The sequence below is a fragment of the Dasypus novemcinctus genome, chromosome 9 (assembly GCF_030445035.2).
Source record: "Dasypus novemcinctus isolate mDasNov1 chromosome 9, mDasNov1.1.hap2, whole genome shotgun sequence".
Classification (NCBI taxonomy): Eukaryota; Metazoa; Chordata; class Mammalia; order Cingulata; family Dasypodidae; genus Dasypus; species Dasypus novemcinctus.
Genome location: NC_080681.1, coordinates 114,049,097 through 114,063,534, shown reverse-complemented (window position 1 = coordinate 114,063,534; position 14,438 = coordinate 114,049,097). Strand labels below are relative to the sequence as shown.

General features: G+C 39.0%; 1 protein-coding gene across 50 annotated transcripts in view; it reads right to left on the bottom strand.

The window, feature by feature from the left end:
• EIF4G3 (eukaryotic translation initiation factor 4 gamma 3) overlaps nt 1–14,438 on the bottom strand; it is a 439,835-nt gene that overhangs the window by 16,486 nt on the left and 408,911 nt on the right. For all 50 annotated transcript variants that reach the window (XM_071217722.1, XM_071217735.1, XM_071217737.1 and 47 more), the window contains 2 exons: nt 9,654–9,735; nt 7,271–7,369 (listed from right to left, as the gene is read on the bottom strand). In XM_071217722.1, the coding sequence (XP_071073823.1) occupies nt 7,271–7,369; nt 9,654–9,735 (181 nt within the window). The remainder of the gene's footprint in view (nt 1–7,270; nt 7,370–9,653; nt 9,736–14,438) is intronic.

The window sequence follows — 14,438 nt, the reverse complement described above, 5'->3', positions numbered from 1 at the left end:
TTTGAGTTCTTCTATTTCTTTTAGCAATGTTTTGTAGTTTTCAGAGTACAGGTTCTTTATGTCCTTGGTTAAGTTTATTCCTAAATATTTAATTTTTTCGGTTTCTATTATAAATGGAGTTTTAAAATTTCTAATTTCCTATACAGATTGTGTATCAATAGTGTATAAAAACACTACTGATTTTTGCATATTAATCTTGTATCCCACCACTCTGTGGAACTTGTCTAATAATTCTAGTAACTTTGTTGTGAATTTTCAGGATTTTCTAGATATAGGATCATATCAGTGAATAGTCAAAGTTTTACTTCTTCCTTTCCTATTTTGGTGCTTTTTATTTCTTTATCTAGCCTAATAGCTCTAGCTAGAACTTCTAGCACAATATTGAATAACAATGGTGACAACAGGCATACTTGTCTTGTTCCTGATCTCAGTGGAAAAGCTTTCAGTCTTTCACCATTGATACAACGCTAGCTGTAGGTTTTTCATATATGCATTTTACCATATTGAGAAAGCTTCCTTCTATTCCTATCTTTTGGAGGGTTTTATCAAGAAAGGGTGTTTTATTTTGTCAAAACTCCTCTCTTGCATCAAGTGAGAGGATAATGTGCTTTTTTCTTCTCCAATTTATCAACATGGTTTATTATACTACTTGATTTTCTTGTGTTGCACCACCCTTGCATATCTGGGATAAAACTCGCTTGATCGTGGTGTATAATTCTTTTTTATGTGCTTTTGGATTTGGTTTGCAAGTATTTTGTTGGGGATTTTTATACATATTCATTAGAGGTATTGGTCTGTAATTTTCTTTTTTTGAAGTATCTTTATCTAGTTTTGGTATTAGCGTGATATTGGCTTCATAGAATGAGTTTGGTAGCATTCTTTCCTGTTCAGTTATTTTTTAACTGGCCCAATTCACTGAAGAAAAGGTCCCTGACTTCCCTTCCCTTTTCCCTTGGAACAGCTGAGAGGGAAGAAGTTTATCTCAGTCAGCTGCAGTAAGCCTGGGGTTTTACCTCAGCTTAATATAGTGGGGGTGGGGAAGGGGAGCCTGTCCTGACCACCACAGGGGTTTGGTAACTTATGTTTGTTATTTCAGGTTCTTCATCTCTCTGTTCCTCATCTTCCTGGGAATTGTATAGTACTTTCCTGGTCTGCTGACCCCAAAGCAGGTCCCTCAGACAGCTTTTGGCTCTTTCTCCATTTCTCCCTGCATGCCTACTCCAATGCCATCTTCCCACAATTCTGAATTAATTTTTGTATATGGTGAGAGGTAGAGGTCCACTTTCATTCTTTTACATGTGGATTTCCAGTTGTACCAGCACCATTTGTTTAAGAGACTATTCTTTCCCCATTGAATGGTCTTGGCACCCAAAAATCCATAAGTATGTGGATTTAAATCTGGACTCTCAATTCCACTCCATTGGTCTATATATCTATCCTTATGCCAGTAACACACTGTTTTAATTACTTTAGCTTTGTTATAAGTTTTGAAATCAGGAAGTATGAGACTTTCAACTTTGTTCTTCTTCAAAGTTGTTTTGGTTATTCACTTTCCCTTGTAATTCCATAAGAATCTGAGGAATGGCTTTCCCCCCCACTTAAAATAGCAACTAAAAAAATCAAATATCTAGGAATAAATTTAACCAAGAATGTGAAGGGCTTGCACAGGAAAAACTACAAAACAATGCTAAAAGAAATCAGAGAAGATTTATTTAAGGGGAAGGACATTCCACACTTGTGGATTGGAAGACTAAATATCGTTAAGATGTCAATTCTACCCAAAGCAATTTACAGATTCAATGCAATCTTAATGCAAATTTCAACAGCCTTCTTCACAGACGTGGAAAAGCTAATCATTAAATTCAGAGGGAAGGGTAAGGAGCCCCAAGTATCCAAAACCATCTTGAAAAATAACGAAGTTGGATTCACATGTCCTGATTTTAAAACCTACAGTAATCAAAACAGCATGGTACTGGCACAAGACAGACATAGAGACCAATGGAATCAAATTTAGAGTTCAGAAATAAACCCTTATGTTTATGGTCAACTAATTTTTGACAAGGGTAACCAAGTCTACTCAGTATGGGAAAGAACAGTCTCTTAAACAAATCCAGTGATAGGATTACTGGATCTCCACATACAGAAGAAGACAGTGGACCCCACCTCACACTACATACAAAAAGTAACTCAAGAAACTATAAAACTCCAAAAGAAAACATAGGAAAACATCTTTGGGATCTTGTGTTAGACAATGGTTTCTTAGACTTTACATCAAAAGTACAAACAACAAAAGAAAAAATAAATGGACACTCATTGAAATTAAAAACTTTTGTGCATCATAAGACCTTATCAAGGAAGTAAAAAGACAAAGAATGGGAGAAAATATTTGGAAACCATATCTCTGACAAGGGTTTAATATCCAAAATAAATACAGAACTCCTACATTCAACAACAAAAAGACAAACAACCCAATTAAAAAATGGGCAAAAGATTTGAACAGACGTTTCTACAAAGAAGATACACAATATCCAAAAACCACATTTACAATGTTCAATGCCATTAGCTCTATCAAGGAAATGCAAATCAAAACCACAATGAGATAACATTTCACACCCACTAGAATATGTGGAAAGGATATAGAGAAATAGGAACCTTTGTATATTTCTGACAGCAATGTAAAAGGGTGCAGCCACTGTGAACATTTTGGAGATTCCTCAGAAAACTATGAATAGAGTTACCATATGACCCAGCAATGCCACTTCTCAGTATATACCCCAAAGAATTGAAAGCAAGGACTCAGATATTTGCACACAGACGTTCAGAGGCATTATTCATAATGGCCAAAAGGTGGAAGCAACACAACTGTCTATTAACAGATGAAGTGATAAAGAAAATGTGGTATATATATACAGTGGAATATTATTTAGCCATAAAAAGAATGAAGTACTGATGCATGCTACAGTATGGATGAACCTTGAAAACATCATGTTTAGTGAAATAAGCCAGACACAAAGGTCATATATTGTATGATCTCACATATATGAAATAAGCAGTATATATGATTTCATAAAATATAAAACTATAATAGAGGTTACCAGGGGTCAGGTGGGGGTAGGAAATGGGGAATTTATGTTTACTTGGTGGGGAGTTTCTGATCAGGGTGATGGAAGAGTTTTGGCAATGGATGATAGTGATGGAATCACAAGTTTGTGAATGCAATTAATACTACTGAATTATATATTTGAAAGTAGATATAGAATAGGAAATTTTAGGTGGTATATAAATTACCAGGGAAAAAACCTGACAGAACTGTTCAACATAAAGAGTGAACTCTACTGTAAACTATGAGCTATAGCTAGTAGTATGATTATAATAACAGTGTTTCATCAGTTCTAACAAAGGTTCTACACTATCACAAAATGTTAACAGGGGGAAGCAGATATGGCTCAAGCAACTGGGCTCCTGTCTACCATACAGGAGGTCCAGGGTTCGATGCCCAGGGCCTCCTGGTGAAGGCAAGCTGGCTGATGTGGTGAGCTGGCCCATGCGGGGTGTGGGCCCATGTGGAGAGCTGGCGCAGCAAGATGTCACAACAAAAGAGACCCAGAGGAGAGAGAATAAGAGACGCAGCAGATTGGGAGCTGAGGTGGTGCAAGAGAATGATCACCTCTCTTATACTCCAGAAGGTACCAGGATCAGTTCCTGGAGCTGCCTAATGAAAATACAAGCAAACACAGAAGAACACACAGCGAATGGACACAGAGAACAGACAATGTTGGGGGGTGGGAGAATAAATCTTTTTAAAAAAGTGTTAATAGGGAAAACTGTATGTATGAAGGGGGAAACTGTACTTTCTGCATGATTTTCCTGTAAACCTAAAAAAGGTTTTAAAAAAGAAAAGCTAAGGTCATTAGAGAAATTTTTTATTTTCTAAATACAGATGTTTAGTACTAAAAATTCACTCAAAGTACTACTTTAGTTGCATTGCACAAATTTTGATATGTTGTGTTTTCTGTTTCAGACAGTTCAAAGTACTTTTTAACGTCCCTTTTATTTTCTTCTTTGACCTGTGAATTATTCAGAAGTGTTTTACTGAGTTTCCAAACAGTTACTGCCCTCATTCTTAAAGGTAAGTTTAGTTGGAGAGACAATTCTAGATTGCTATTTTCTCTGCACTTTGAAATTATTAAACCATCTTCTGTTTTTCATTATTGCTACTACAAAATCTGTCTTTCCCTTGTAGGTAATACAATTCTTTCTATCTCCTTTAAAATGTTCCCTTTGTCTCTGGTATTATGCAGTTTCCTTAAATGTAATTATCTTGCCTGGTATACACGTGCTTCCTGTATTCTTAAGAAAAAGTCTTATCCACAGTCTCTTCAAATATTGCCTCATCCATTCAGTCTAGTTTTTCTTCTGGGACTCCAATTAGACATATATACAGATTTTCTCATTATATTCTTCAAATCTTGTAACATATACATCTCTTAGAATTCTAATTTTTTTTCAAAGCTTCCCAGTCATTTTGATTAGCCTCTTTGCCCATTTTTTAATGGTTCTCTTATTTTTAAAATCAGGGATTCTTAACCAGGGGGTCCGTGAGCTTGAATTAAAAAAAAAATCAACTTATTATCTTTATTTTCTCTGACCTCTAACTGAAATCTAGCATCTCCTTCACTTATAAATGTAAGCAGTAAATTACAGTACTATTCATTTCCTATCACATTACAGTTGTTGCATATCTCAAAAAATTGCTTACGTTCATCCATATTTTAAAATTACAGTAGTTGTTAGACCCAAAGCTGGCTAAGTATAATAAGATAGCTGCTGCTACATTCTGAGAAGAGGTCCATGGTTTTCACCTGACTGGTAAAGGGGTCTGTGGGACAAAAAAGGTTAAGAACTCCTGTTTTAAACATTTTAGAGAGTGCTATTTTATATTGTATGCATGATGATAATTCCATTATCTTAAGTCTACTTAAGTCTAAGTCTACCATTTATTATCTGTTTTTCTACTTTCACTCATGGTTACTTATTTCATTATATGTTTTGGGTTTTTTTAAAGATTTATTTTATTTTTTCATCCACCCTGCTCATTGTTTGCGGTTGCTGTCAGCTCCCTGTGTCGGTTTGCTGTGTGCTCTCTCTGACTGCTCGTCTTTTCTTTAGGAGGCACCAGAAACCGAACGTGGGACCTCCCATGTGGAACAGAGTAGCTCAATCACTGGCGCCACCTCAGCTCCCTGGTTTGTTGTGTCTCTCATTGTCCTTCCTCTGTGTCTCTTTTGTTGTATCATCTTGTTGCAACAGTTCGCCATGCCTGCCTGCTGTGCCCACTCACCTTCTCCAGGAGGCACCGGGAACCGAATTGGGACCTCCCATGTGGTAGGTGGAAGCCAATCACTTGAACCACACCCGCTTCCCTCATTATATGTTAAATGAATGGTGCTAATTTGTAGGAAATATGGGGACCTAAGTTGTGGATGCTTTCCTCCAAAGAGTGTTTGGATTTTGCTAGGGTGATACTAAACTGGAACCAATTCAACTTTCTTCCAAGATCTCTAACAACCTTGAAAATGGTATTTGCCCTTAGGGCAAAATGTCCTTTAGATGTGCTTATGGCACAGAGTTCAGGTTTTATCTATGGCTTTTTTTCTTCTTTTTGGTCCCTTGGAAATGTCTTCCATTTTCTGAGTCCAGCAATGCAACAGAAATTATGCTTTATACTGTTTCTTATTGTTATGGCAAGAGTGTTCCCCTGTATATACACATTGCAACCCAAAAAGAAGGTGAAGTCCACAATAATTACACATAAGGAAATAACCAGAACAGTATACCTATTTTAAAGTTATTTTCAGATTGGTGTATTTGTTTCTTTCATGTAGAGTAACATTATCTCCTTATTGCTGATTTTGTTGGCTATCTTAGCTTTAGTTTTCCTCATGTGTTTTAGAATTTTATTTTGCAAGATCTTTTTTTTTTTCAAGATCATTTCGAGAAGGTTTATTTTCTCTCATCAGTCTTCCTGGTCTAGAAGTTGCCACTACTTGACCCCCTATAATTCCACACTTAGGACTGAACCATATTGGCCAAGGGGGCTTTTGCCTTGTGATATGAATTTCTGGATCTAGTTGCCAAGTCAGTAGGTGGCCTAACTATGGTTCTGGTTACAAGATTATGTCTACTTTTTTGTACTTATTTGTCTGTGGAGCCCTACCTGATTTCATGCAGTAAGCATGTCTCCAATCTTCTGTCTTAGAAGGGGTGGGTATTTTGTCCCCATTATCCCACAGAAATAACTTCTAGCTGCCTCTCTTCTGCTTTTGGACCCAGAGCTCAGAAGACCTGCAGCTTCAGCTCTACTACTATTACTTAATCTTTTTCTTTTCTGGCTCCTGGAGATATATGGCCTGTTTTCTGCATGTGGTAGGTCTTTTACATTTTCATTTATATTTTATCAATCATATAGTGAGTATAGAGTTGGGGTGGTCTGAAAGCATGAACTTAACAATACCACCTTGATCAAGATTTCTATTTTGACTTTTTTTTTTTAAGGAACTGAGGCTGGGGATTGAACCTAGGACCTCATATATGGGAAGCTGGCACTCAACCACTGAGCCACACTGGCTTCCTTTAGTTGGTTTTTTCATTCATTTGTTTGCTTTTGATTTTTTTGGGACGCACCAGGGACTGAACCTAGGACCTCCCATGTGGGAAGCAGGTTCTTTTTTTTTTTCCCCTCTCCCCTTCACCCCCTGCCCCAGCTGTCTGTTCTCTGTGTCTATTTGCTGCGTGTTCTTCTTTGTCTGCTTCTGTTGTTGTCAGCGGCATGGGAATCTGTGTTTCTTTTGGTCGTGTCATCTTGTTGTGTCAGTTCTCCGTGTGTGTGGCACCATTCCTGGGCAGGCTGAACTTTCTTTCACGCTGGACGGCTCTCCTTATGGGGCGCACTCCTTGTGTGTGGGGCTCCCCTACGTGGGGGACACCCCTGCGTGGCATGGCACTCCTTGCGTGCATCAGCACTGCGTGTGGGCCAGCTCCACACAGGTCAAGGAGGCCCAGGGTTTAAACTGCAGTCCTCCCATGTGGTAAACAGACGCCCTAACCACTGGGCCAAGTCCACTTCCCAGGAAGCAGGTTCTTAACCGCTTGAGCCACATCTGCTACCATTGATATAATTTTAATGACTGAAATACTGAAATACTGACCTTTAGTTCCTCTATGAAATAGACCAACTATTACCAAACAGGAAAACATAAGCCTTACTCACTTGCTCCAAGAGAAAATTATGTACATCTTCCCCTTCAGGTAAAAAGTCTTTCCAGTTGAGGTCAGCCTCCCTCCACAAGGCTCCTACTTTCTTATGGCTCTAAAACAAAGATAAATCCAATTAATTCACTTTCATTTGGAAGAAGGAAAAGAATGCTTGCTTTAAGAATGCAGAACCCTGAAGACCAACAGATCAAAACTTTCCTTTGCTGACATGAAGTCAATGTCTTAGGACTCTTTGCTTTTGTACAGAGACATAGGAATGTATGTAAATGTAATGGTGAGTGACTGAAGTACAGCTGTTTAGGAGACTGATATTTGGGTTCAATAATTCAATTTACTTATCAAATGACAAATCAGGTTCTGGGACAGCTGGTATGTGGACTGTATGAATATAAGCACCTAAAAAGATGCCAGTACACAAGTTTGTAAATTCAATAGTGTTTTTTGTCCTAGAAAGTGATATTTGTATCTGCTATTAAAACTATTCAGGAAGCCTAACTGGAATCAGTCTTTATACTACATCATGATTACACTGCCTGGTATGAGAAAGCCTAATGCAGTTGTTGTTCCTAAACCAGGAACAAGCAGTATTTGAAGGGCAAGACGCACAAGGTTGAGCCAAGAAAACACCTGGAAAATTTAGACAGCAGGTCCCACTGTAAGGAGGTACAAGTCTACTGCCTGAAGATAGTCACAGAAAAAAAGGGAAATGTCAGACACTGAGGCTGAAGCGTTCATCTAAGAAACTTGTATTCATTATTTCACAGAATAATTTGCTCAAGATACAGCTGATAACTTGGTGTAACCAGGCTTTAAACTCAGGCAGTCTGACTCCACAGCTTATGTTCTACGAGAATTTGGCTTCATTCGGTATTTGCTTTCTATTTCTACAAATAAATGGTAAGGATGACTTTGAGTTTTAAATAAGGGCTAAAGTCAAGGATGTAGGAGAGAAAGGGAATTCTGGATATACAATTTGAGGTTCAGTAAAAATTTCAGTGACATCAAACAAAGAGCATTACTAACAAATAGGTAATTAGCTAGATCTAGAGATCAAACTAATTTGTACACCTATATCTATGAATAACTGTTACACAAAAGGGATATAGAAGGACTTCTGTAAATTAAGAGGGAGAAATGAAATTCTGAGAATTTTTTATCAAGGCCTACATAAAAGATTGAAGTCTATCACCATAATTATCTTTGGCTCAGGTTTGATTAAGTCAGAAATGTCTAAAAATTTTTCATGTGTAAGTTCTGTTTTGTTTTTTAAAGATTATTTATTTCTTTCCTTTTCCTGCCCCCCATTGTCTGCTCTCTGTGTCCATTCACTGTGTGTTCTTCTGTGTCCGCTTGCATTCTTGTCAGCGGCACTGGGAATCTGTCTTTTTGTTGCGTTATCTTGCTGTGTCAGCTCTCCCTGACTGCAGCGCCACTCCTGTGGCAGACTGTGCTTTTTTTCACATGGGGCGGCTCTCCTTGCAGAGCGCACTCCTTGCTTGGGGGCTTCCCTATGCAGGGGACACTACTGCAAGGCATGGCACTCCCTGTGCGCATCAGCACTGCACATGGGTCAGCTCACCACATGGGTCAAGAGGCCCTGGGTTTGAACCCTGGACCTCCGGTATGGTAGGCAGACGCTCTATCAGTTGAGCCAAATCCGCTTCCCAAGTTCTGTTTTGTTTCGATGTTTCTCATCTTAGATATTTCATCACCTTGTGATGCTACAACACTTTCCAAGCACCTTAGACCTCTAATGTAGCAATTCTATACTCTTTTGAAATTATTTGTTTATACTTATTTCCCCCCCTCTAGCCTATAAATTCTTTGAATGCTTAGTTATCTTTGTAGACTAAGTACTTAACACAGAGCTTTGCAGGAAGTATGTATTAAACTAAAATAAAATTAACTTTGATTAATTTGTAGTATTAATTTATAATCCTACAGAATCATTTCTACCTATTTCTAACCAGATTACCTATCCAGTGATCCAGAAATAACAAAATTAATCATTTTATGAATGCTCTTTCTTTGAAAGCAGGGGAATTTTCATGGAAATTTCTTAGAAAGTATAAGTAATATACCCATTTTGTTTCAAGAGAGGACAAAATTATTAATTGCAAATAAAATGGATCTTCAGATTTTAAAAAATTATACCAAATTTAATTCCAATTAAACAATTTTTTCCCAAGGTACTAGTAAACAGAGGGATAAATACACCTTGGGAAGAAAGTAGGTTGAAGCAGAGATGTCACGCTTTTTTTCAAATAGTAAAAGGAAATAGAATTACTTGCATACAGAGATGTATGCTATTTACAAATCAAGATCACTGCCCTCCTTAATATGTTATTGAATCTGACACTGAGGAGTTTAACACTCACCATTTGTTTGCATAGAAGGTGCAATATTTCAGAAAGCAAGACCCCAGCTCTTCCAGTAGGAAATAAAGGTTTGCTAAATTCTCTGTAAAAGATAGGTGCAGGGATTAAGTACATGTGAATAAATTCCCCATTTTAGATCACTAGGCAAACAGTGGGTGCCAAAATAACAGATACTGTGCAACCAATTTAAATAATACTGGGCAAGCAATAATTCCAGGGCATATTCTTTGCCATTTTCAGCAGAAGTAGTTCAGAGACTTAAGGTTCACCCAACACTATGAAGAAGCTGAAAAGGGACTTGAGAATTCCTAGCCTTTGCTTTTTTTATAGTAGTAGTTGTAAAGTTACAAAATGAACTTATATAACATCATCCAGGACTCTCAAACTCACCCTACCAACAATATCTTGCATTGTTGTGAAACATTTTTAACTAATGACTAAAGAGCATCCTCAAAATATTACTACCAACCAAAGTATCTTCTATTTGGTGCACTTTCCCCCAAAACCACCCTATTATTATATTTATAGCATTTATATATGACCATACATAAACAATAAGTGTACAGTAAAATCTGTGAACTTATAAAGCCAACATGCACAACATCATACAGGGGTCCCATACATCAATCCATGACCAACACCTTGCATTGTGATACATTTGTTACAAATGAAAGAATAGCATCAAAATCTTACTACTAACTATAGTCCTTATCTTACACTTGGTGTATTTTCCCCCCAACCCACCCTATTATTTTTAAATATATTTTTATTACAGAAGTTGTAAACTTACAAAATAATCATGCACATGTGCAGGATTCCCATACTATACCCCTCTATCAGCACACCACATTGTGGTGGGATATTGATTACAGATTATGAAATAATATCATCAGACTATTACCAGGTCCATAATGTACATTTGGCACACTTTTTCCATACTCCCCCATTATTAACACAGTACATCTTTCACACAGATACATGAATATTACATAAATACTGTTAACCACAATTGATTGGTCACTCCAGGTGTATTTTTCCCATGCTTTTTCACATTCCCACCAATCTGCAATAGTGATGTACATCTGCTCTGGCTCACAAAGGACACTCTTGCATCTGTACCATCAACCACAATTCTTACCTACCTCTGGGTTTGCTGTGTTATTCAGTCCCTAGATTATTCTCTAGCTTTCTATCAAGTGGCATCTACATCCTAGACTACCTTTTTCAGCCACATTCTGATTTATAAACCAGCTGTCACTCAATATAATGTGTTATCATCAACTCTATACTTTCTCACACTTTTACAGTAAAGCTAATTAAAACTTCTGCATAAATTAAACATCAGTAGTCCATCTCAGTCCTCCTCTTATCTCCTTTTTTATTTTTTTTTTCATTTTGTCACTTATTTATTTTTTAATATTTATTTATTATTATTATCTTTAATTACATTAAAAAATATATATGAGGTCCCATTCAACCCCACCGCCCCCGCCCCCCACTCCCCCCACAGCAACACTCTCTCCCATCATCGTGATACATCCATTGCACCTGGTAAGTTCATCTCTGAGCATCACTGCACCCCATAGTCAATGGTCCACATCATAGCCCAGACTCTCTCACGTTCCATCCAGTGGGCCCTGGGGGGATCTACAGTGTCCCGTAATTGTCCGTGAAGCACTATCCAGGACAACTCCACGTCCCGAAAACGCCTCCACATCTCATCTCTTCCTCCCGTTCCCCACACCCAGCAGCCCCCATGGCTACCGTTCCCACACCCATTCCACATTTTCTCTGTGGACATTGGATTGGTTGTGTCCATTGCACACCTATGTCAAGTGAGGGCTTAGATTCCACATGGGTACTGGATGCACTCTTCCCGCTTCTAGTTGTAGACACTCTAGGCTCCATGTTGTGGTGGTTGACCTTCTTCAACTCCATGTTAGCTGAGTGGAGTAAGTCCAATAAGTCAAAGTGTAGGAGCTGAAGTCTGTTGAGGCTCTGGGCCTGGGTGTCATATTATCAGTCCAGAGATTCAAATCCCCTACATATATCTTAAACCCAGCACCAACTACAATTCCAATAAAGTAGCATGCAAGTCTTGTGAAAAGAGATCCCCTCTGAGTCCATTTCCATCACGCAGAAACACCAGCTCCAAAGAAGGGCCATCTGTCATGGCAGTGAACCCCTTCTGCCATGACCATAGAACCCGTGGGTCTCTTTATCCCTCAAAAGAACCAATACCTGGGGTTGTATCTACCTTATCTGTCTCTTAGACTCTGTTCAGTTGTACATAGGGGTATTCCTTCTGACAACCTCCAGACTCTTTTTTAGAGACTCACAGCCTTATAATCTCATTTCTCCTTTCCATTTCCCCCTTACATTAGGTCAAACCGCTTCCCGAAGTCATATTATTATATGTAGACAGGTATATTCTGCTGTTCCGCATTGAATCTTTAATTCAAGGTCATTTTCTAGTTGCTTCTTCAGCTGGTATGTGGTAGTGATCCCTCGGTGCCAGGGAGGCTCATCCCCGGGTGTCGTGTCCCACGCTGGGGGGAATGCATCACATCTACACGCTGAGTTTGGCTGTGAGAGTGGCCACATTTGAGTAACATGAAGGCTGTCAGGAGGAAACCCCCAGGCACAATGCTACTCTAGGCCTTGTTCTTATTGCAGGTGCATAGGCTCAAAAGTGTAGCCATTAGTATCAAGAGCCCACTGTTGGGCCCTCCTTCCTTCCTGGTTCTTGCCGTTGCACCTGGAGGATTGCCGCTGCTCTCCCAGGGCCCACAACAGTGACCCCCCGGCCAGGAGCCCAGTACCCCCCCAGCTGTTGTTTTTAATTGTTTCCACTATGAGTATATATAGACATTACCATATACCCTGGGCATATGCCCTGTATAACTCCCTGTCAACCATATATATCCTGTCAATAACATCCCATATCAGTATTCCTCCGCTGCCATTGTTGAACCACTCTGTGATCCAAAACTTCCCGTAAAGTGAATCCCAACATAATGCCAGCTTCAGAAGAGTCTTAGATCACCAAAATTCATATATACAATATACAGTATTTCCCCAGATCCACCATAAAACCTTTTCCCTTCCACAGCAATAATCTTTTAACTTATTCATATCATATTTCCTGAAACTGATGTACAGATTCCGAAACTATAGTTTTCAAACAAGGTAACATTTGTGCTTACTATGTGGTCCATACTTTAGGTTGTACAGTTTTCTAAATTTTTTAGTTATCCTATGTTTTGTCTTATGGTTTTCATTATTAGTCTGTCGTCCCCTATATGTTTTTGGTGTAATATTAGCTGTTTTATATTCATCCTCGTGTACTCTCAGATAACTCCTCTTTTGCCCCCTTATTTACCTTTGTTCCATCCATTGCACGTCCATTTTCCCCTCCCCTTAGGGCCCACAACGCCTGCCAATCTAATGCCCTGGGAGCCGTCCTTTCTCACGAGAGATACAGTTCTCTCTATTCGACGGCATTAGTCTTCCCCAGGATATGGGTCCACCCCACCCAATGGTAGAACCCACCTTGGCAAAATGAGCCTTCAGCTATTCCCTTCGGAGTCCATCCCGCATCAGACCATACCTCCTGAGCGTCCTAACCAGGTAACCCTCCTACTTATACTTTGATACGTTTTACTCAACATTTAGTTCTCAATGAACTTCTGGCACTCTCCCATGTTTGTATGTTGCCCCTCCCTCCCACCTATTTCTTGGACCATATTACCCCTCTTCCCATCCCCAGCCCCCCTCAAACCCAGAAAACCCCACCCGAAGGTAACCCCTTGCCCCCATTTTGTCCCTTCTTTGTGCTCATACTTACCCCCAGCTCATCACAGATTCCACCCCTACAGACATTACCTCACAGCCTTCCTCCACCCCCCGATTTCCAGTAAGCCACTTTTCCAGACTCTAGCTCTCTGAGGCAGTTAACTTATTTCATATCATTGAAGTCATATAGTATTTGTCCTTCAATGCCTGGGTTGCTTCACTCAACATAAGATTCTCAAGGTTCATCCATGTTATCACGTGCGATTGTAGTGCATTGGTTCTTACAGCTGAGTAGTATTCCATTGTGTGTATATACCACATTTTATTGATCCACTCATCTGTTGATGGACTTTTGGATTGATTCCAACTTTTGGCGATGGTGAACAATGCTGCTATGAACATTGGTGTACATATATCGGTTTGTGTCCTTGTTTTCAGATCTGATGGGTATATACCCAGCAGTGGTATTGCTGGGTCATATGGCAAATCTATGGATAAATTTTTTGAGAAACTGCCAAACTGTCCTCCAGAATGGTTGGATCCTTCTGCATTCCCACCAGCAATGGATGAGTGTTCCCCTTTCTTCACATCCTCTCCAGCATTTGTATTCTACTGTTTTTTTCATGGCTGCCAATCTTATGGGAGTAAGATGGTATCTCATTGTAGTTTTGATTTGCATTTCCCTGATAGCTAGGGATTTGGAGCATTTTTTCATGTGCTTTTTAGCCATTTGTATTTCTTCTTTGGAGAAGTGTCTGTTTAAATCTTTTTCCCATTTTTTAAATGGGTTGTTTATCTTTTTGTTTTCGAGATCTATGAGTTCTTTATATATGCAAGTTATAAGTCTCTTATCAGATATATGGTTGCCAAATATTTTCTCCCATTGTGTGGGTTCCCTTTTTACTTTCTTGACAAACTCCTTTGAGGTGCAGAAGGCTTTAATTTTGAGGTAGTCCCATTTATCTATTTGTTCTTTTGCTGCTCGTGCTT